Source organism: Pan paniscus, chromosome X (assembly GCF_029289425.2).
Source record: "Pan paniscus chromosome X, NHGRI_mPanPan1-v2.0_pri, whole genome shotgun sequence".
NCBI lineage: Eukaryota > Metazoa > Chordata > Mammalia > Primates > Hominidae > Pan > Pan paniscus.
In genome coordinates this window covers 107,779,240-107,804,263 of record NC_073272.2, presented here as the reverse complement: position 1 = coordinate 107,804,263, position 25,024 = coordinate 107,779,240, and the positions used below count along the sequence as shown (strand labels likewise).

Genomic DNA, 25,024 nt, shown 5'->3' with positions numbered 1-25,024 from the left:
AATGTGGCCCCAGGATAGGTCTGATCTAGCCAAAGAGGCCTCAGAATTTCTGGACCCTGAGGCCACTGGCAGGGAATGAAGATTATATATATATATACCTCAGCATCTTGTATTATTTTTCTCTTTTAGATGTTTGGCTCTCTTCACTTTGTCACTTAACTAGCAAATGATACCAACTGTCTGAAACTCAGGATGTTTTTTTAATCTGGAAAATGGTCATATGAAAAATAATTCGTTTCAAAAGTAGTTATAAGAATTATATATGAAGGTTATTTAGAAAATGTACACACAGTACAAATAATATTGTGAAGTAAGTAGAGTAATATTGATAAAAAGTACCCCCAAATAGGCACCTGTCAACACTCATCTTTTTTTTCCTGACTTTTTAAGTTTCAGGCCAATTCCTGGAACTAGTGGCAGCAGTTCCAATAAAAAACAACAACAACAAAAACAAAAAACAAAATGAAACAAAACAAAAAAACAAGAGTCACACAGTTGAAGGTATCTGGTTTCTTATCCCCACTCTGATACTTAACTTTCTATGTTGAAAAAGTCACTTAACAGCTGAGTTTTCATTTCCTCATCTTTAAAATGGGAATTAGTCATTGAATGAGAACCTATTAGGCATCCACATGCACAGTACTAGAGACTGTAATTGTAAATAATACCAGCTGACATAGATTGAACGTATTCTCAATATACCAAGCACTTGACAAAGAGCATCATCTTATTTAACCTCACTAAACCCTATAAAGTAAAATATCCCTATTTTATAGTTCAGGAAATTGAGGCTTAAAGGATTTCCATTGATTTGTCTTATAGTGAACCCAAGATCTTCATCTCAAAGGAACCTAATGTCTAGGAGGGTAGGTGAAGATATAAATAAATCATTGTAATGTTGCACACGTGTCTATGTCTCTACACAGACACATACATCTAAAATATCTATTTCAGATTTGTGGTGGAAAATCAAATGAGATTTTATGTGAAAGACATTTTGAAGAAACCTGAAGTTATTAAAAGGGGATAGTTTTATTATGCTGTATGAAACCAGGAATGAGCAGCCATTTCAACAACCATTTACTGTGCTAAGTCAAGACAAATTTATTATATTCCAAGGACTGTCTTGTTTTGCACTGTGCAGAGTATTAACAGAGCTAACGTCTTTACAGGACCACACCTTCTTTCTTCTGAGACATAGTCACAATCCTAAAACCGATGCATTTCTTTAACCCCGCCAGAGTCAATCATCCATTGATCCTACTACCTTTCTACTGCCCCTTGCCCACCGCCTGTGCTCAGTTCCTTCCACAGGAAACCTAGATCCTATGGTCCATAATCATAATCACTTCTTTCCATATACCCTTGACTCCCTTGCCCCTCTTTTCCTTTATCATCCTCACCTAGCAGACCCCAACCTTGATTAAATCCAACTCTTCCTCTAATCTTCATATGTATCCACGTGGCTGGACAAGTCTACCAAAAACCTCACAATATTGATAACTGATGTTCGTTTAAGTCCATTACCACCAAATTCAAGTGGGCCCTTAGAGCTGCCTTGCAGTCCTGCCACATTTCCCTAGTTCATGCCTTCTCCTTGCTCTCCTAACTGATCATGTCACACCTTATTTCTCCACAAACCTCCAGTAGCTCCTTCATGTTCTTATTCTCAGTTGATAACCTTGATTCTTGTTTCACTGAGAGGAAAAAATAAGTATGTTGAAGAGAATATCTGCATGCTTCCATTACCACATCAACTACCCTACCTGCATCTGTATTTATGTATTCTGCCTTCCCACCTGTCACTGTGGATGAACTTTCAATTCTCTTACCTAAGGGCATTCCATCAACTTCTGTATTAGATACCATCCTCTCTTGTACACTTAAAGTCATCCCCAACAATTCTTCCATCTCTCTCCTGTGTCAACACATATTCCCTCAAACTACTAATATATTTCAATATCTCCAATCTTAACAAAAAAATTAAACATACTTCTTACCCCATGTCCCTCTCTGGCTACAGTGCCATTTCTTCCATTCCCAATACCCCTTTAGATAATTGGCTATCCTGGATTACTCCAGTTCCTCACTTCCCACTCTGTATTGAACCCCTTGCAATCTGGCTTTTAGCCACGCTAAGCCACTGAAATTTATCTGGTACAGATCACCACATTGCTAAATCCATTGGTATGTTTTCATATCTTGTCTTACTTGACCTGTCAACAATTTAAGTTTATCACTTTTTTTCCTCCTTGCTTTCCAGGACCCCTCTGGTTGTTGATTCTTTACTCATCTCACTGGCTACTCCCTCTCAGATTCCTTCTCAAGTACCTCCTCATGCTCTCTTAACACTGACATGCTTCAGTGCTTAATTCTAGGGTGTATTCTCTTCCCTTTATCTACCTTCACTCCCTTGGTAATCTCATCTACTTTGGAGGCTTTTTGTTTTTTTAGACAGGGTCTCACTCTGTCACTCAGGCTGGGTGCAGTGGCACGATCAGCCTCAAACTCCTGGGCTCCAGTGATCCTCCTGCCTCAGCCTCCTGAGTAGCTGGGACTACAGGCACATGCCATCACACCTGTCTAATTTTTTTGTAGAGATGGGGTATCACCATGTTGCCCAGGCTGGTCTCGAACTCCTCGGCTCAAGCGATCCCCCTGCCTTGGCTTCCCAAAGTGCTGGGATTACAAATTACAGACACAAGCCACCACACCTAACCCCTTGGCTTTATATAGCAATGATAGCAGAGATGGTGATCTCCAGATAAACCATGTTCTCTCCTACTCTCCATGTTGTTAGGTTTTCCAGTATGTCTGGTTCTTTCTAAAGAGAATATGAACACAAGAGATGTATCACTTCCAGTAATGGGGAATTAAGAGCAGTTACTAGGATCTGAGATAGTGGAGTTGCTAGACAAAAGCAGCTTGGAAATCCAAGTCACCTTTGGAGAAGGCCACTAAGAGGAGCTGCTTGTGTCTTATTGGATTATGACTCTATAAATTGCCTTGGGCAGTATGGCCATTTTCACGATATTGATTCTTCCTACCCATGAGCATGGAATATTCTTCCATTTGTTTGTATCCTCTTTTATTTCATTGAGCAGTGGTTTGTAGTTCTCCTTGAAGAGGTCCTTCACGTCCCTTGTAAGCTGGATTCCTGGGTATTTTATTCTCTTTGAAGCAATTGTGAATGGGAGTTCACTCATGATTTGGCTCTCTGTTTGTCTGTTATTGGTGTATAAGAATGCTTGTGATTTTTGTACATTGATTTTGTATCCTGAGACTTTGCCGGAGTTGCTTATCAGCTTAAGGAGATTTTGGGCTGAGACAATGGGGTTTTCTAGATATACAATCATGTCGTCTGCAAACAAGGACAATTTGACTTCCTCTTTTCCTAATTGAATACCATTTATTTCCTTCTCCTGCCTAATTGCCCTGGCCAGAACTTCCAACACTATGTTGAATAGGAGTGGTGAGAGAGGGCATCCCTGTCTTGTGCCAGTTTTCAAAGGGAATGCTTCCAGTTTTTGCCCATTCATTATGATACTGGCTGTGGGTTTGTCATAGATAGCTCTTATTATTTTGAGATACGTCCCATCAATACCTAATTTATTGAGAGTTTTTAGCATGAAGTGTTGTTGAATTTTGTCAAAGGCCTTTTCTGCATCTATTGAGATAATCATGTGGTTTTTGTCTTTGGTTCTGTTTATATGCTGGATTACATTTATTGATTTGCATATATTGAATCAGCCTTGCATCCCAGGGATGAAGCCCTCTTGATCATGGTGGATAACAAGGTAATTTATAGATTCAATGCCATCCCCATCAAGCTACCAATGACTTTCTTCACAGAATTGGAAAAAACTACTTTAAAGTTCATATAGAACCAAAAAAGAGCCCACATCACCAAGTCAATTCTAAGCCAAAAGAACAAAGCTGGAGGCATCACGCTACCTGACTTCAAACTATACTACAAGGCTACAGTCACCAAAACAGCATGGTACTGGTACCAAAACAGAGATATAGATCAATGGAACAGAGCAGAGCCCTCAGAAATAACGCCACGTATCTACAACTATCTGATCTTTGACAAACCTGAGAAAAACAAGCAATGGGGAAAGGATTCCCTATTTAATAAATGGTGCTGGGAAAACTGGCTAGCCATATGTAGAAAGCTGAAACTGGATCCCTTCCTTACACCTTATACAAAAATTAATTCAAGATGGATTAAAGACTGAAACATTAGACCTAAAACCATAAAAACCCTAGAAGAAAACCTAGGCATTACCATTCAGGATTATGACAAAAGTGAGAAATCAAACTTTGTGTGCTAAACCATTGCGATCTTAAGTTTGTTACCACAACGTAGTCAAGTCTATACTGACTAAGGCATCTTCCTTGAATTCCAGACTTCCATAGCCAGCTACTCAACTCCTCCATTTGAATATCTTATACACATCTCAAAACCAGAATTCCTGATGCTTCCCAAGCAAGCTTCTCCAACAGTTTTCTCCATCTGAATAAATGGCAGTTGCATCCTTGTAGTTGCCTAGTACAGAAACTTTGGAGTCATTCTTGACTTCTCCCTTTCAGTCACATCCCACATCCAATCCATCAGCAAATCCTAGCAGCTCTACCTTTAAAACATACCTAGAATCATTTTACTTCTGTCAGACTCTATAACTGCCTCTCTGTTATAAACATCCATCATCCTGCTGAACTACCACAACAGCCTCCTAGGTGGCCTTTCTGCTTCTGTGCTTGCCCCACTACAGTTCACATGGCAGCTTGAGTAATCCTCCTTAAAAAGTAAATCAACTGGTGTCACTCATATGTTCCAAGCCCTTCAGTGGATTTCCAGGGGCAAAGCTCTTACATTGGTCTATGAAATCTTCTATGATCTGGCTCTTGCTCCAACTCTGGCTTTACCATGTATCCCATCCCCCTATTCACTGAACTCCAGGCTTCTGGCCTCCTTGCTGTAGCCAAAACATCAAGCATATTCTCTCATTTACTGCCTTTGCACTTGCTGTTCCCTTTGCCTAGAATACTCTTTCCTCAGATATTCACATAACTCATTCCTTCATCTTCTATAGCAGTGTTTCTGAAACATTATGTGCATCAGAATCACCTGAAGGGCTTGTTAAAACATAGATTTCTGAGCCCCACCCTAAAGTTTATGATTCAGTGGATCGTGGAGGAGACAAGAATTTACAACTCTAACAATTTCCCAGGACTGATGATTCTGGGCCAAGGACTGTGCTTTGAAAAACACTGTTTTCTGCTCAGAAGTCCCCTTATAAGCAAGGCCTTCTCTGACTTCCCTATATAAAATAACAACCTAACCCCAACACTTCCTACCCTCTTACCCAATTTAGTTTCCTCCATAATACAGATCAACTGACAAATATGTATGTAATATTCATTTACTGTTTGTCTTCCCTCTAAATTTTAAACACCATGAAAACAAGGACTTGGTTTCACTTATGGCTGTATGATACTGCCACTATCACCCATCTCTAACACAGTGCCTAGTACATAGTAGGCACTTAATAAATATTTGTTGAATGAATGGTGAGAATAAAATTATACACAGCCAGTCTTCTGTGACCTAAGCTTCTGGAGAAAATTGCTCAGAAGATAACTGGCCTTTGCAATGCAATCACTTCAGCTAAGCCTCTGTTACTTCCTATCTTGCTTCCTGGGTTACCTTTTGCATCATTGTCATCCTTGCCAACCCCCATGCAAGAAAGCACTGGTGATGCCTAGAAAAGCCTATTGGTTGGTGGTAGAGGCACTGTGATGTAATTCTTTATTTCAGGAGACCCAGGAGAAACGAAGAATCCCAAGTGATGCTGATCTCTAACACTTGTAACTCAATTGTTCTGAGAGCAATTATTTCACAGCCCTTCACTGAATATCTGCTGTGACAGGGCTGCAGAGAAGCATAAGACATGGTCCTGATCCCAGTCTGATGGCAGAATCAAATTGAGTAAAATACTGCAAAACTCCATCAGCAAAGAGAAGAGAGTAAGAACTGCTCCTGAAATTGCTGAGAGGGAGGCAGAGTATAAGGGTGTCTTCACCAAAAAGATGGTTGAGCTGGGTTTAAAAGAATGAATAGAAGTTTTGTTTGTGGTAAAGGGAGTAGGAAAACATTTTAGACATAGGAACCAGCATCAGCAAAAGGATAGATGTGTGGAGTAGAGATTATATTTAAAATATTTAGCAATATTTAGGGTTATGGTTTAGCAAACCCTAACCTTTAACCCTAATTGCTAAATATTTTTAGCATTTAAAAATAATTTTGGAGGCCGATGTGGGAGGATCACTTCAGGCCAGGAGTTCGAGATCAGCCTGGCCAACATGGCGAAACCCCATCTCTACTAAAAATACAAAAATTAGCTGGGTGTGGTGACAGGTGCCTGTAATCCCAGCTACTCGGGAAGCTGAGACAGAGAATGGCTTGAACCTGGGAGGCGGAGGCTGCAGTGAGCCCAGGTCGCACCACTGCACTCCAGCCTGGGTGACAGAGTGATACTCCATCTCAAAAAATAGTTAAGTGAGTGCAGTGATTCTCTGAAATGAGAAATAACTTGTGGTGGTGATCTGGGGGAAAAATGTACAATCTTCCCTTTATTTACTAGGCATTTTTATTCAGTAACAATAAAACCATGAAAAATTCATTTCAATGTATAAAATGTGATTATGTTCTTGATTCAGATAATTACATATACAGACATCAACAAATCCAAATGGACATCCTGACCAAGCAAAGTGAACATCAGCTATAGACAAACTGGCATGATCATACCAGTGCACAGCACTTGATAAGGAGCTCCAGAGAGAGACCAGAATGTTGCAAAAAATGCTGAGTAGTCTAGTATAGCTACTGTTAATATAATAATAATAGCTGACACTTAGTGCATACTATAAGCCAGGTACTATGTTTTGCATGCTTAATCTTATTGAGTCCTCCAATCAAACTCTGTACAGTAGATACTGTTGCCATCCTCATTTTACAGATAGGAAAATTGGGTTTCAGAGAGATAAAGTCAGTTGCCTAAGTTCATCCAACTCGGAAATATTAGAGCTGGGATTTAAACCTGTACAGACTGACTCCAGAACTTATATTCCTAATTAAGGGATACTGCCTCAGATATTGGCTAGACCATAGTTTTGCCCCTTAACACTGTGGTTTTATACAAAGGAGTAAAATAAATTGACTTTTCCCTTATAAACGTTATGGTCTGGATGAGGAAACAAGACTCTCAGCTATGCAACCTTAGGAACATTGCAAAGACTCTCCCATAACAACATGAGACACTTACCCAGTGAATGGGACTTAGGGAGTATTGTGGTTCACCGAAGCTGAAGTGGTCATGGAAAATATAGAACTTGAATTTGGCCTTGAGAGGTACGGAACAGTAGGAAGAATATTGCATTATATTCAGAAGTGTTAGAATCCACTTGTTAACAGTGTGACCCAAGCCAAAATAATCTTCTTCAGTGTTATCATCTGTAAAATGGGTGATTTGGATTAGACCAATACTTCTTAACAAAAGTACACCCCAGGAGGTATTTTGGAACTTGTGAGGCCATTTGTGATTGTCAAAATGATCAGGGAGTCAGGGACACTTACTAGGTGGCTGCCAGGAATGACAGGTGTTCTGAATACTATGCATCCTGAAGGATAGAGAAGACCTCTGGATATTCATGGAGATGAAAACTGTTTATAATTATTTAAGTCTAGAACATAACCACATTTTACATATTGAAATGAAGTTTTTCTTGGTTTTCTTGTTACAAATAAAACTGCCCAGTAAATAAAGGGAAGATTGTACTTCCTGTCCCCCACCCACGATCATCACCATGAGTTGTTTATCATTTGAGAGAATCACTGCACTTACTAATAGCAACTGCATTCATGATACTTGAATCATCAATACTACATCCCAGTGTCATTCTGTGTCAGCAGCCTGTTACATTCATAATAATTCTCTATAGAGCTGTTGGCCTCTGACTACCACTTCATGACATCTTCTAATATAGCCATGTATGAGCTTTTATATATTGAAATACATATCTTTTTAATATAAATTACTTTTCTTGTTTTTTTTTCTTTGCAATACAGTTAGGGCATAATATGTGCTTTTAAAATTTTTGCTTAATTAGGAGATATACCTAATGCTAAATGACGAGTTAATGGGTGCAGCACACCAACATGGCACATGTATACATATGTAACAAACCTGCACGTTGTGCACATGTACCCTAAAACTTAAAGTATAATAATAATAAGATTTTAAAAATTTTTTTGCTTACATTTTTATTATAACTTATTCCTATGAATTTATTTTTAGGATAGCAAGGGAGAGTAATAATTATAATAAAAATAATAAAGTACTGCTCGGATAGAGTTAAGAACCACTGTATTAGATGATCTCCCAAAGCCTTTCCAGTTTTAATTTTCTTGGGTATAAGATGGGCTTGATCTTGAGAGAAAAGGGAGAGCATTCCAAGGTGGAAATGACACCAGCCACATGGCCTGGTCAAGCAGGGGGTGGAGTGTCCCCAGACAAGCCAGGATAAGGCAGAGGCTTCTCAGGTCTAGTCTGGTCATGTTCCCTGGAAGCCTGCCTTCACTCCTCCCACCTCACTGTAATTGAAGACTCCTGGGGAAACTGCCAGGGCTGGCATTACAGGAAATTGCCTTGTGGCCAACAGGGCTTCTCTGGTTACTTTCCTCAGTGACAAAGGACAGTGATGATTTCCCGTCTGTTAGCTGAGTGTCTTTGCCTCCTTGTTCTGGCGAGTTCCTAAGAAACCTTAGCTTCTGATTCTTATGGTTTTGTTCAGCTCCTGCTATTGTTTTTTTTTTCCCTGTCTTATCCAGTTCCCTTGCTTCCAGCCTCTTTGCTCCATGCTTGAGGGGTCCGAAAATTTTTCATCTACTATAGACCAATTTTATGGAACACTCAAACAGACATTGTTTGGAAGTAGGCCATAGCTCCAAATAGATGCCATTTCAACTTTGGCAACACCTGTCAAGTTCTCTTCCTTGAAGGGGATGACTTTTATCACTTAATATTATGTATTATTTTGTATTCTTAATAATTATATGTGCTTGTTGAAGACTGCTTAGAAAACACAGAAATGTATGGAGAAGGAAATACAAATTATCCATAATACCAAGAAATATAGTACTCAACATTAGACAAGGGTATCAGCATAGGTGAAGATAAAATTCAATGCTGCTCTCTCAGTTCTCTCTTGTATTCCAGCCCCTAGCTTCCTCCTGCCAGAGTACCTCTTGATCTCACCCTTATTAAAACTTGCCTGTCCTATATTCCATAAAATGGAAGGTAAACTGGAAAGTGTGCAATAACACTTACCATGTCAAGGGCTTATAAGAGAGATAAAATATAACGTATAAGGAAGGTGTTTGGAATCTAAAATAGTAATATTTTGTCATAGGTTTGCCATCTTTACCTTATTACCAAGGTGTTGTGATGATAAAGTGTTGTGGGAATGTCTAAAGAGATAAGAGACCTTCTGAGAAATTCACAGTGCTCTCTAGGAATTAGGAAAAGGCACACAGTACACAGAGGCAAGAATGATTAAGTGTGAGGTCAGCTCATAAATATGCCTTTCTCTTTGGAAAAAACATCCAACATTAAACAAAAAAGTTGGATGGTACTAAATCCATCCCAGAGATAAAGTTCTTGTTACAGATAACAGTTAGAATTTATGTTTTCCTCTTTTCCCAAGGTGGATATGGTCAGAATGGCAGTTTTTCTCATTGTTGAGTCCTTGTATTGAGGTTCTGGTAGACAAAGGACTTAGAAAACACTAAGGCTTAAGGGTTAAGGTCAAGACTTTGGAGTTAGTCAGACCCGAGTTCAAATCCTAACTCCATTAATATAGTCACCAAAAATTCCTTGAGTGTCATCCATGGTTTCAGACATTGGAGATGCAGTGTTGGACAAAACAATGAAGTCCCTACTTACATGAAGCTTACATTCTAGTAGGAGTAAAGAGAATGTCTAACGATGAAAAGGTAATGAAATGATATGATTGGAAGTAACAGGAGACTCAGCAATGGCCTCTCTGAGAATGGACAATTGAACTGAGACCTGAGTGATGAAAAGAGGCCAGGATTTTAAAAAAAATATCTAGGAGAAGAACATTGCAGAAAAAAGTAACAGCGAGGGCAGAGGCCCTGAGGCAGGAACAGGCTTGATGTTTTTAATGAACAGAATGAACGCCCTCCTGTGTGACTGAAGCAGAGTGGGCCAGAGAGAAAGGAGATGAGGTTGGTGAGGATCAGCACATGGCAGGTCATGTGGGGGCCTTGCAGAAATTCAGCTAGCAATCATCACCATCAATCAGAGGAGAGGCAAAAATGAAGTTAGAGAGCTTGGGGGGTACTGTAAAATACCAACTGAGGAATTTGGATCTGACTAACTGGGCATGGGAGTGCCACTGTAAGGTGTGAATTGTGTGCTGAAATGGAGTTTGAGGAGAACAATTCCGAGAGCAGAGTACAAGGTAGCCATTTTCATTTGTCACTACATATCTAGTACTTGAATTTCACTCAAGTTATCTGCTACAGCTACTTCTTTACCAATGAGTGCAAATCCATAAGTCACTGGACACCTGTTTTCACAGGAATATGTCTAGAGTCTATTTCCAGCCCCCAAGTAAAGATATTCTGTTGTATATTATGCCTGGAATTTCTACCAGTGAGGAGATGTCTAAAGCAAAGTTCTCAAACCGGCTATTTATTTGATGAGGTATAGACCTGAACTAAAAGGATGCTAGCTTAAGTTTAGTTTTTATTTCATTTGACTACTGACAACATCAGATAAGATCATTAAGCCGCAATAGATTTACTTGGTAAAGAAGCTAAGAGTTAGGTTTGCTGGGACAACATTGCTTCTTGGTTCACATGGCTTATTAACTTTTTCCTTTTTTTAATAGGGAGAGAAGTCTTATGGAAAGCCATGTGGGGGCCAGGACTGCAGTGGGAGCTGTCAGTGTTTTCCTGAGAAAGGAGCGAGAGTAAGTTGCTTATTTCATTGTTGAAAGACAAATAGTGGCATGGGAGCTGTTATCTGTTTTCTTTAGAAATAAACTGCTTAGAATTTACTCTTATGACCTCATGGAACAAGCAAAGTGATGAGGACCAGCTGGAAGGAGCTTTGCTAAGTAATGATAGTCAGAGTTAGATTGGTCAAACTCTCTGAGGTACCAAGAAGAGGTTTCCTTCATTCACTTAATGCCAAGGTTTCCTCAGAGTTTCATCTGGAGTTTTTCCAAAAGCCAATTAGGTTGTAGAGAGCCAGATTGTGACAATGTTTGTAGATAAGTGTACATTTTCATAGCTCACTTGATTCTTCCCTCCCAGTCTGGGGAACAGGTGTTCCAATTGTTATCTACAGACTGTGGATGTGACTTGTCCAAAATCACCCTGCTTGTTAGTGATAGACTCAAGAGAACAAGGTAGCCATAAAGTCCAGAAATATAGGTGATGATACATAAAGAATGGTTTATAGGTATTAAATTACAACATAGGATACGTTTTAAAATGTTGTGACACAGTCCGTGTATTGTCCCTCATTAGCAATGCACAGTTCGAATTGTTGTGCAAATTGCAATGAACTCAGTCATTGACACAACATTTCTATCAATCCCTGAATATGCATAGCCCCTAGATATTTGTATCTATGATTTTCACTGAAATAAATGCATTTTTATTATAACCCAGGAAAAGTGTTGAAAGGGGTTCAATCTGAAAAAAAATTAGACACATACACAAGTTGAGCATCCCTAATTCAAAAATCTGAAATCTGAAATGTTTCAAAACCCAACATTTCCTGAGTACTGATGTGACACTCAGAGGAGATGCTCATTGGAGCATTTTGGATTTTGGATTTTTGGACTAGGGATGATCAATCTGTGTGTGTGTGTGTGTATGTGTGTGTGTGTGTGTGTGTGTGTGTTTCCAGGATTAATGGCCATCCTACAGAGTTCAGAACTTCCCATTTCTAGCATTGTGAATACACTCTCATCACACTCAAAGAAGACTAAGGGCTTATACTGTCAAAATAAGGTAGTACTATAAATAGGTCAACCAAACTTTCAAACCCATAGCCAAACAGGGAACACAGTGACCGTTCCACCTTCTCTTTCATTATCTTACATTTGGGGTAAAGTAAAATATCAAAACCACTATGAGATATCATCTCACACCAGTTAGAATGGCAATCATTAAAAAGTCAGGAAACAACAGGTGCTGGAGAGGATGTGGAGAAATAGGAACACTTTTACACTGTTGGTGGGACTGTAAACTAGTTCAACCATTGTGGGAGTCAGTGTGGCGATTCCTCAGGGATCTAGAACTAGAAATACCATTTGACCCAGCCATCCCATTACTGGGTATATACCCAAAGGACTATAAATCATGCTGCTATAAAGACACATGCACACGCATGTTTATTGTGGCATTATTCACAATAGCAAAGACTTGGAACCAACCCAAATGTCCAACAATGATAGACTGGATTAAGAAAATGTGGCACATATACACCATGGAATACTATGCAGCCATAAAAAATGATGAGTTCATGTCCTTTGTAGGGACATGGATGAAATTGGAAACCATCATTCTCAGTAAACTATCGCAAGAACATAAAACCAAACACCGCATATTCTCACTCATAGGTGGGAATTGAACAATGAGATCACATGGACACAGGAAGGGGAATATCATACTCTGGGGACTGTGGTGGGGGGGGAGGGGGGAGGGATAGCATTGGGAGATATACCTAATGCTAGATGACGAGTTAGTGGGTGCAGCGCACCAGCATGGCACATGTATACATATGTAACTAACCTGCACAATGTGCACATGTACCCTAAAACTTAAAGTATAATTAAAAATAAATAAATTAATTAATTAATTAAAAATAAATAAATAAATAAATAAATGTCAAACTATGCCAGAATTTGAAGGAAGAGAATAAAAATCCATCTTCTCATCAAAGGGGACTAGATCTATTCTACATTAAAGACATGGACTTAGAGAATCGTAAAATATGAGAAAGGGAAGGTATCTTAGTAAGCTTCACATCTTATTTGTTGATTGTACAGAGGTAACAGACGCAGAAGAAAAATTACTTCCTGGGATCACATAGCAAAGTGATGACAGATTCCAGGCCTTTATCTGGGTCCTTTGATTTCTCATCTATTTACGTCACCAGCTTATCTACTGCTGCCTCTCACAGAAGACATGTTCACTGTAGCCACCAAGACCCATGCCCTCACCTCTGAAACATTCCAGAAAAAAAATTTCACAATAAATATATGAACACATTCTTGAATAACATGCAAGCAGTATAGACAAAGCAAAAATCTCTCTTGGTGCTCTTTCAGTGCCATTATTGTCTTTCTTATCTTTTTCCATACATAATCAGAGATATGTACACGTATGTCTAAAAATAGTCTCATTATCTGATTTTCTTTTCCAAAATAGAATTCTAAGTATATATTCTGGGCCCCTTTTGTAAACTTAACGTGTCCTTAAGATCTTTTTCTCTACCCCATAGTTTAATTCAGCCACCCTTTTGACAGCTACTTAGGTTGTTTCTAAATTTTTGCTATTTGTAAAATGGCAGAGCTACAGTGAAAATCTTAGAGTAGGCCTCCTTGTGTTCAAGCACAGATACTAGCTCAAGCATAGATACATCTCTAGCATAGATACTAAGGATCATAATTACCTGGTAGAAGGGTAATAGACATTTTTAACCTTCAAAGCCATTGACAAATTAGGCTACAAAGTATTCTCCAATTTATATTCCCATCAGCATTGCACAAAAATGCCCATCTTTCTACACCCTTGCCAACACTTGATATTTTTGCTAATATGATGAGTGAAAATCATTCTAATTCCCTGAGTTTAAATGTCTTTTCACATATTACCTGGAAATTCATATTTCTTCTGTGAATTTCCTGGACATATTCTTTAGCCACTTTCCTAACTGATGATTCTTATTGACTTACTTTACCTCTGCAAAGATACAGCAAATAAAAATGACCCAAATCGATGCAAGTGAGATTTGAGGTTTGACACAAAGGACATTTCCTGATGGATTGTGGCAGGGTGAGAAGCAGTTAGACACAACAACCAGGAAACTGAGAAGCTCTGGGCTGTTTGTTGGGTTGGGGAGCCTTTAAAAGTAGAAAATCTTATATATCTGATCGGAGGTCAGTCCTACACCAGGCAAACATGCCTACAGTGATCTCATTGTTAAGCCCCTGGCTAAGATTTTGATCTCTGGAAATGGAGGGCAGTAGATTTATTTCATGAGGAGCCCTCATTTAGGTTTCAAACATCTGGAGCCTTAGTCTGGCTTCTCTTTTGAAAACATCTGAGTGGCTGAGGGGATGGAGGATGGAGGAAATTAGAATATCCCTGCACAGATTTTTACCTCAATATTTAAAAGACACAGACTCCACACTGTCAAGTATGTTCCTAAAAATGTATTTGCAAAGTCTAAAGTTTCAAAGAATGTTTGTCAAAGTTACTGAACCAGACCAAGCCATATTTCATGAGTCAAGAGCAGGAATGTCCTATTTCCCAAATAGATAAGACCGATGCTCATGCAGAAAACTGAACGTGGATGCTTGAAGCACCACCAGGTCCTGTTTAGTCATCCTCCCTTTCCTCCTACCTTCCCAGGGCCAAGCAGAATTGTTTAAACTGGCCCCAGCACTATTGACCCTGCAGGACAGCCTCTCAGTACCCCTTGTGTGCAGATGTCAGAAAGATTTGGGACTGTTTTCCTTAGCTGAGCAGAGGGCACCATTTATATTTCAAGCTGTTCCTCTTGAGCTGGGAGGGCAACGGAAAATTGGGTCACCCGGAGATGTGCTGCAGCCCTTGGCAGGCCTGCCCCCTGCCTTGGGGAAACATCAAGCGCATAGCTTGCTGGGCAGTGTGTACTTTTCCTTTGCCAAAGTCCTCTTGAACTGACTAGGACATTTACACAACACCTAGCACTCCTGCAAAACTGCAATCCAACCCTTTTTGGATGAAGCTATCTCAAACCGATTTCTCAAAGGTATGCCCTGCCTGGTAAAAGTCCCTACCTAATGTTGGTGCACTGCTTTGCAGTTTCCAAAACATCTTCTTTCAGGGGCTGTAATCCTGTATGTATGCAACAAATAAAGAAACTGGTAAGTGACTTGCGCAAGGTCACCAGCCTGCTAGTAGCTAAACCTTATTTAGCCAACTTTAAGAGAATGGCAATCTTTAAAAATGACCTGCCTCATAGTGTTAAATAAAGGCATTTTCCCCCAGATGTTCAGATTTGAACTTAATATATGACTTTCACTTTTCTTTCTTAAGAGTTAGGTGTTATTATCTGGAACAACTATTCTTTCGGGTTGTTCTCTTCCCTGGTATTTTTTTCCCCTGCCACTTGATCAAACAAAACATTTTAGGTTGACATTTCCAACACTTCTCTTTTTTTCCCTACTAGATCTGAAAGCTGTCTCTGCATTATACTCCATCAGTGTGTGTTTGTCTGAAGTTGGGGTTGGGAGGAGGGGGCAGTTTGTTTTCTTCTGAGCCTAGTATTCCTTAATACTCTTTTAGAGTTTTCCCTGTTGTAACATTGTTCTGGTGTTTATCTAAAACATGGTGACCCCCTAATTATCCATGCCATCTAAAGAAGCATTATCACAGATAATCCAAAACCATGGGGAATGCTTGGATTGCCCTCTAGGTAAAGGCTGTTTGTCCCCCATTTTATGACTTGGGATTTTATGCCTAGCTTGAGAGTTTATGAAGTTAGCCTGAGTTTCATGAGAAACTGAGCCCAGGTTTCTTAATTCCTTATCTCCTGCCTACATCCTGCTGTTCCACTGCCACAAAATGTGTTTCCCATGAATTCCAGAACCTAGATGCATTAACAACTAGCCCTTCAATTTATTCTCCTCCTGCAAACATCTGGCATTCCCTGTGTCAGCTGATTGGTGTCATGGCTACCAAGAAGCCTTTCCATTTTCTCCTGAATTAGGAAATTGCAATGTACATCTTTCCTCCTCCCTGTGTATCCCCTCATGTCCCTCTCCTGACTACCCACTACAACACACACCAATGTCTTTGTCCTCTACTGCTCCAACATGAAAGCTCATGTTGTATATCACCTCCTTGGGTGGCCAGGCCTTTCTCCAGCTGCCTGCACTTCAGTTTTGTGCCTTATTTCATGACAAATATTTGCCCTCTCACTCCTCAGACATCTGTGGGCTGGCCCTATTGCTGACACTAATCACTACTAACTTACTTGTTGCCAAATCCAATGGATATTTTTCATTCCTTATCTTCCTTGATGGCCCTGCTATATAAGACACCTTCTTCTCTCCTGAAACTTTCTGTTCCCTTGAATGTTATGCTATCCTTTCCTAGTTCTTTTCCTGCTGTGATTGGGATCCCCCAGCATTCTGTCCTCATCCCACTTTTCTTCTCAGTGTAGGCCTCTCCCAGGGTGGTTTTATATACTGCAGGGATTTCAGCCACCATCCATACAATGATAAATATTAAATCTCTAGCTCTAGTTCAGATCTTTCTTCTTAGTTTCAGATTGGCATTGTCAATTTCTTGCTGGATATCTCTGCTTAGATTTCACTGGCACCATAAACATGTCTATACAGAACTCCATTACCAACCCCCACCAGATGTACTCCTTCCTAAATTCTATCTATGTCTTCCCCATCACAACAAATGGCATCAACAAGCACTGAGCTGCTCAAGCCAGAAAACTGGGAGTCATGCTTGTCTTCTCTTTCCTTTCCCTACTACCTCCAATCCATCATTAAGTCCTGTCCATTTGTCTTCTGAAATTGAACTTGAATACATACACTTCTCTCCATACCCATTTCTCCAATCTAGGCTCATATAATTTCTTGCCAGAATTACCTCAATAACCTCAAGACTGATCTCTCAGCCTCTAATCTCACTCTCCCCCATCAATTTGCCACTGTCCTGCCATAATCTTTCCAAAACACAGATATGTATCATGAAACTCTTGCTTAAAGTCCTTCAATGGCTCCCCCATGGACTTCACAATAAAATTCGAACTCTAGAAAACCTATAAAGTCCTTTATTACCTGGCCCTGGACTACCTCTCCAATATTATCTCTCATTATTAGGAACCCTCCTCACTTCAGAAAACAAAACAAGACAAATATTTTCAAAAAACATATGAGTTCACTGAACTATTTATAGTCCTCAGAGCTACTGTGTTGTTTAATGTGTTGCAGGTTTTATACTTGCCACCCCTTCTACATATACTAGTCTTCCACTAGCTCTGCCCTTTCTCTGTTGACTTGCTTCTATTTTTCCATCCTTTAAAACTGAGCACAGATTTCACCTCTTTGGGAAGATTTCCACGATCTGCCAGGCTGGGGTTATCTACTCTTACCATCATTTCTCTTCACTTGTCTGCTCTCCACTGTCTTAAGAACAATTAAAGGGCAGAGACAGTGTTCTTAGACTCTGCAGAGTCCGTAGGCACTACACACTGTCTCATGAAAGACTGACCAACTGACCAAGCAATTTTGCATAGGTGTGGTTCTAGCCCTACTCTCCACATCCAGGATTAGCTGTTAGGATGCTGTGAAGTTGATGGGAAGTCTCCTGTTCAGGGAGTAATCCCTGCTGCTGAAAGAAGGCAAAGAGCTGGGGCAGTCATTTTCACATCTTCTTTAGCTCCTGTTAGCTACAAGGACCACACATCTGATTTCGATAGTTTTCTCTGGGATTCTGCTTTCCTTAACTCCTCTGAGTTTTTGACCTGGCCTCTTCTTTTGCTTGATTGCTTCTTACTCTATACCTAACAATGCAAGAGACTTGGCAAAATGCTTATCTTTTACTTCCAACAATTCATTCTTTCTCCAAGATGAGAACATTAATGAATAATTGTGTCAAAGATCCTAACTTTCTTTGTGACGTTGTTTCCACCCTCCTCTCCACCAAACCTTTCATTAAAAACCTCTTAACCTTTTGCAAAGTTGATGGTCTTGTTCCTCTTCCTTGTGGGAGGGGGGAAGTAACTTCTGAGCAGAGAAGTAGCCACTAGGTGGTAGTAAGGGAGGGGGTAGAAAATCAGGGGTCTTTGTATATTTACATATGGTTCTTTCGGTTCAGGATAATTAATGATAGTGTTAAAACATGTGTCTCTGCACAGAATCAAGATGCAATCATAGCCCTGCAGATGTTCGTGGTTATCTTAATCATTTATTTGATTGTACTGTGACATTACAGGATTTATGGAATATATTATATGTACTAGTGAGGGAGGCTTCTGCTAGAGAAGAGCCAAGGAGCTGGAGAAGGAGATAGATAAATACACAGCTGTGGAGACAAGAACACTGCTTTAACTATCCAGAGACCTAAGTGTCATGCGTGAGCTTTGCCAACTGGATGACTTTGGTTTGGTGCTTTCCCCTCTCAAGGTCTCAGTTTTCCCATAGGTGGGATGAGAGATTTGGGATGTGTGATCTCAAAGGACCTGCAAGCTCTGACAATCTAAGTCAGACACCACATTACTGTACCCTGATGGTTCCTTGCCCCTAGAGTGCATTATCGTGCTTTCTAGTATTGAAGTGAGATATGGAAGGTGATGTTTGACAATGTCCTATCCTCTGAATGGTGTCTTGGCAGCTGCCTCAGATATAACTCATTTGCTGTGGCTTCTTTACTGCTGCTGCTTCTAGATGCTCCTGACAGCTGAAATTGTGCTTCTGCAGGAATGTGCAGGACTCTCCTTCCTTGGTCATCTGGATGGTGTGATTTGAAGAGTCACAGGAATTTCTCTTCACCAAAACCTGACAAAATCTTCCCTGCCTTGCCTAGGAGTCATTCTGCTTACCGTTCTAGCTTTAGAAACTTGCTCTTTAAATGAAACATTGCCCTGTCCTTGCATTGCTTGTATAAATCTCATGTGCCTCTCTGATGAGAGGAGCCATGCTCACTCTGCATATCTGTGTGCACAAATCACAAATTTTGGGGGACCACTCAGTTTTCCTTTTGCTGTCCCTGCTAAGTCATATGACAGAGACATCAGATATTAAGACATGGGTGAGCATCTTGCAGGTCAACAAGCAACATATTATCTCCTTCTAGTCTACCCCCTCCTTCAGTTGCCAGATGTGTGCCCCTTTTTGCTTCTTGTTCTTCCTTTCCTCCCTAGTCTCTAACTTCCCCTTTTCTCCCTCAAGACTTCCTTCCCTCTTGCTCCATTTCTAGCTTTCCATCCCTCATTCCTGGTTTCTCCACCATGGCCTCCTCCTCACCTAGTTTCTCCCCTCTGCCTTCAGTTGCCTGGGATTGCTTCCTATGTCACTTACCTTTGACTCCAGTTTCTATTTTTTGTCATTTATCAGCACACATGAAAACTGCAGCAGCAGGATAGCAGGGAGGAGTTGCTGCAATGTACTTTATAGAGGCATCCCACTTATCCAAAGATTCTTAATCTCAGAGCCTGAATAAGTGGTCTGCAAATTGGGGGGGGTGGAGGGGGGAGGGCATGCAGGTCAATCTGTTGGGTATAGAAGAAAATATGAAAATTTCTATTCACATTTAATTTGAGAGACACTAGAAAGAAATTAAGATTTAGTATTAAATAATTTATGTAAAGTGTTTAAAGCTGTGTGGTTCACTAAATGCTATGTATTAGACTATTATTATTACTATTATATGTAACATGTATATTTTCACTGGCATCCTCATCAGGTGAGTTGGCTTTCTTCGGCTTTCCTGTTGTGCATACTCTGTAAGGTATCCTGAGGGAAGAGTGGGGGCTCCACAAGATGGAGGGGTGTCCTTGGGGCCCTTACTTTTTTTCCTGAATGTATACCAGAGATATTGATGTTTCCTTGGACCTAGTTAAGTAGATTTATGGATGTTATCTAACTACATTTAACCCTCACAAAATGGACAAGCAGCTTAAGAAGATTCCTGCAAATAGACCATGTATTGGAGATAATACTAGTAATGTAAGCACATGGCAGAGCTCACACTTCTACTCCTAAAATGAGATTTTTATCAGCCTCATTATGAATAAAAACCATGGTAATCTAATTACACCTGACAAGAAGTCAGCAAAAACATATTGCAAGAATAATGAAGACTATATGAAATATGGATTTATGTCAATTCTCAATGATGAAAGATCTTGCCCTAAGTATATATTGTGCCTTAAGGTATTAGCTAATAATATAATAAAGCCATCACAATTAACAAGACATTTAACATGCTATTTATTTCATCTTTGTCTCATCCTTTTACACTTTTTATTTATTGTGTGTTTCATTTTATATATATTATCATTAATATATGGGGGAGAGATTAGGACATGTGTATGATTTATATAATTGTTAATAATGTATAAATATACATGTTTTGAGGAAGCATGCTCAAAGCTTTTCTAATTGAAAAAAGGTGTGCAATCAAAAGGATTTGGAGACCACTGGCCTGAACCATACTTAAAATAGCTGGGAGCCCGCAGACAGAGGCAAAAGAACTCTGGATAAGAGAAAAATAACTGTCACAAAGTCTCTTGCTCTTTCCTTATAGCATAGTCATGCAACCAACTTTAGAGCTTCACCTTGACAATTTCACATAGAATAAAGCAATGGAGATCTCAGGAACTGGGAGAAGTGAAACACCAAAGGAACTTATAAAATAATAAAATTGCAAGGCTGGAAGGTTGGATCCAGCCCTCAAGAGGTACATCGTAGGTTACAAAAGGCTTTTCTGACATGCCTATGAATGCTCTTTCCCTCACTTTAATTATGAATGAGCTTGGAAGAAAGTTTCAGAGAGATTAAGAGACTGTCCCAAGATCTCTTGTAAGTGACATAACTGAGATTTAAATCAAGTGTTCCATTCCCCTCCATAGTGTTCTTTCCACCATGTCAAATGGCCTCTGAAACCTTTGTGGCCATAATCAGCTGAGCTCCCTGCATTACTCGTTGCAGTCAGATTGTTGTGATTGGAGGAATACTTGGAGTGGAGAAAATCTGCTAGGAAGACATCCACGAGATATCAACAAATCAATTGCCCTTCGTCCTCCACCCTAGTGAGTAGTAATTCCTGACTGCATGTATAGCATCCATTTATATCCCTGTCTGGGTTTTAAAGTGTTTTTCTAATATCCTTCTCTTTTAAAGGTTTAAGAAATGAATTCCAAGCTTAAGGAAAGCATGTTTTTTATATGTGATTACAAGTTTTGTGAGGAGTCATGTCAGTTTTCACAGCTGTAATGTGTGTCTGTCCCTTTATGTAGGCCACTGACTGTATGAAAGTTCACTGCAATGGAGTTAGAAACATGTGGAGATGAAATTACCAAGTATATGTCAGGGAAGTAATTTGGTGTCTACTTTGAGAAGACTCGCATTAATGGAAGTCTTCCAAGAATGTTTAAGAAAATTAATTGCACAGCAACTCTCTAAGCTATAGTAGAAGTTGATGGAAAAATGTGCATTGCTTTGCAGAAATTTGCTTCACTATCATCTTTTCAAAAGAGCTTTTATTTTAACAAATGAAGCACATAGCCAATTATTTAATGACCATCTTTACTTTTAGAGGTGGAAGTCCTAGACTATGTTCTGTGTTTTCTTTTATCTCATTGTGTTTTGTGAGGTTCAAGCCCCCTAGAAAAACATTTAAGAAAGTACTCTGGGGGCTAAATATTGGTGCAGGCACTGTGGGGAATGGAAACATTTCATAAGTACCAGACTTCTACTTAGGGCGGCTACACACACACACACGCCAATGTTTGACTACCCATCACTGCATCTGATTAAAAGTCTAAATGGTAAATCACGAAACCTCAAATGGATAGATTGGTATGGTCTGTAGTAATTAAGCTATCTCTTTTTAAAAATATTATGACAAAAAATATTTCTTTAGGAATATTAATTTGGTGAGGGTTATCCAGGGTGGATTGGAGTAAGAGACATGATAGGCAGACACTAAGCTCCCTATTTTTAGATGTAAGTGGCATGTCCAAGACCCCCTAGCACAACAGAATGGAAACTTTGTTTTTTCTGCTGCTTAGATGCTTTCTTTCAGTGGTTTTCTCTATTCCTGAATACACACACACACACACACACAGAGAGAGAGAGAGAGAGACCCAAACTAGTGATTTGATGATGTGACCTAGTCTTCACTTTAGATGAATGTATGACATTTTAATTTTTAAAAAATTAGCTGGAAAATAGTTCTAGCTCCTTTCCCTCACATTTGTCTAACTCTTTGGAAACCAGTGTCCCCATTGGTTAGTCCCTACTGATTCCACTTAAGGAGAATTCCTCATAAAATCAAGTGGAATTGGCATCACTGAGATGATCCTGTCTTGATTCCAGAGGTAGGACTATTAGATGCTTTTCTCTGTGGGAAGTTAAAAGCTCCTGTAATTACTATGATGCCCAGGGAGAAAGACCAACTCAAAGGGTCCTGAAAGAGCATCTGTTTCCTACCTGACAAATTTTATTGTGGGGGTTATAAGTATAAGGCAGAGTTTGGGGAATCATGAAAGAAGGAAGTCATTGTCTCATATAAAACAGATTTTAAAGCTTGGTCAGCAGAAAAGTCTGCAGAGTACCTTAGAATTGTGCCCTTATCCTGAATTACTGGCTGTGACCATGGCAGGCTCCTACGGTGGACTTAGCTAAGCCCTAGGCTTTGCTATGACAGCCTTTACACCTTTTATCCTCAGCCTTATAAGCTCAGTTTTACTTTTTAATTTTTGAAGACCAAAAGAAAAAATGCTCATTTCTTTAGCCCCAAGAAAGATTAATGTATATGTTTGGTTATCAAAGAAATTGTGGTCTCTGTCCTTGTACATGTCTTTGCTAGTTCAAGTAATTGTAGTGACTTTGCATTCCATTACTTCAGTTAGGTTCTCTCTCAGAGCTGACACGAGTCAGTGATTGCTACCTCCTTCACAAGTTGTTGGGGGAATGCCAATACAGCTATGAGCAAGGGAGGGAGCTGTGGAGGAACATGCTGTGGGGCCCAGAGGGGAATAAGGGGTAACCAGGGTTCAGGAGCCAGGTTTCCCCAGAGAGAGACAAAAAGAAAGCAAACAAAAGGAAGAGACAGGTCTAAACAGGCTCCCCAGACAGGGCCCCTTTGCTTTAAGAACAGAGCCTTAAACTTCACAAAGCTCAGGGAGGAAAGGAAGCCAGGGGTTAAACGTGGCCTTTGAAATTCAGTTGAAGAATTATTAACTGAAAATATACAGAGAGAAAAGCCACACATATACACAGCAACATTTGCTATTCTTAAAACCCATTCAGACACTCTATGAATTCAGAAATGTGCTTAAACCTGCATATCCACATAGATACTAATATTGACCCCTCAGGAACCACAAAGGTACCACAAAGACACAGATAATAAACATAAGAAGAGGCTCAACAGCAGGAGGACACAGAGTCCCAAGATGCCTAACGTGGGTTGCTTTTGGAGGCATGTGGCAGACAGTTTAGTGATCTGATGCGATCCATTATCAGAACTGGGGTCCCATTGCTCCTGTAATTGGTACCAGAGTAAGAAATTTAAACTTCTCCCTGAATTTTACTTTTTAAATCAAGTCCAAACTGAGCCAGAGCTCTGAGAGCAGAATAGAAGCCTGTCTCTCCCTCTTCCTCCTCCTTCATAAAAGGAGCAAGGAGACTTGAAGGCCTCCAAGGTCCCTTGGAGGCACCAGAGCCTGCAATGTGGCAAGTCCGCCTGCCCCCTCCCTGCATTTACAGTCCAATGACCCAACGCCCCCAGACCCCAGACAGTTTAACCAGCCCCCGCAGGGCCTCCTTGAGAGTTTCCCAGATTCCTGAGGGGAACCTGATCCCGCCCTGGGATCAGCACGGGCTCTTCACAGCATCCCCGAGAGATCCTTGCTCCTCGGGGAGCCCCGAGAACAGCACCCGTTCCCACACACAGCCATCCCTGCAGCGCCATCACCCACCCGTGGCTGGGAGGTGACCTCCCAGGGTCAGTGGCGAGGCCGCCCAGGGAGAGGGCCCGGAGGCCAGGCGGGAAACAGCAGAAGCGACAGAAATTCCCCCTGCCAGCCCAGGCTGCCAAGGTAGCCCTGGACAATGCCCTGTCTGACCCGCCGCCTCACCAAGCCAGGCCACGGCCAGAGCCAGAGTGGCCTTCGGCCGTGAGCGACAGGAGAAGGCAGTTCTGAAGCAAACACGGCACAAAGACAAACGCAGCCTGGGAACTTTGCACCAGCTTCTACACTGGAAGGCCTAAAACGTCCCTTGTTCCAAACACCCCCCTCATTCCCCCCAACAAAAGTATTTACCTCATGAAGAAAGGGAGAGCGCTAGACTCACAGAACAGATGGCAGAGCCAGAAGGGCGATCATCTAGTCTGACCCTTTCATCTTACATATGGGGAAACAGGCCCACAGTAAAGAAGAGACTTAAACTCTGAAGAGTGTTTTTGAAAAGTCTTTCCTTGATTATGAAGGCAAGATGTGTGTGTGTGTGTGTGTGTGGTGTGTACTCACACACACACGTGAGAGAGAGAAAAAGAGGTGTGGGGACGAGATGGGATAGAAAGGAGAAGACAGGAGAGGGGAGGGAAGGGGAGAGAAGCAGAGGGGAGGGGAGGGACTGCATGCAAGCCTGAGCCAGGGAACTTGTGAGCAGGAACACTAATTGCAGTGCAAACAAAAACATCTTTGAGTGTAAGTTGCCCCTCACTCTAGAGACCAGATTTTCTTCCCACTTCCCAGGGGCCCACAGGGACCCAGAACAAGGTAGAGAAATTTGCCATTTGGGGAATACAAGTAAGGGCAGTGGTTGAGAGCATGGATTTTGGAGTCAGATAGCTAATCTTTTAAGCCCTGGTTCTATCATTTACTAGATGTGTAAATGATACACATTTACCCATTGATTCTCAACCACATTGCCCCCCAGGGAACATTTGGCCATG

At 40.5% G+C, this 25,024-nt stretch overlaps 1 protein-coding gene across 2 annotated transcripts in view; it reads left to right on the top strand.

Annotated features, from left to right (window-relative positions):
• Positions 1–25,024, top strand: part of COL4A6 (collagen type IV alpha 6 chain) — a 283,270-nt gene that overhangs the window by 116,525 nt on the left and 141,721 nt on the right. For both annotated transcript variants that reach the window (XM_003819690.4, XM_003819688.4), the window contains exon 3: positions 10,984–11,064. In XM_003819690.4, the coding sequence (XP_003819738.1) occupies positions 10,984–11,064 (81 nt within the window). The remainder of the gene's footprint in view (positions 1–10,983; positions 11,065–25,024) is intronic.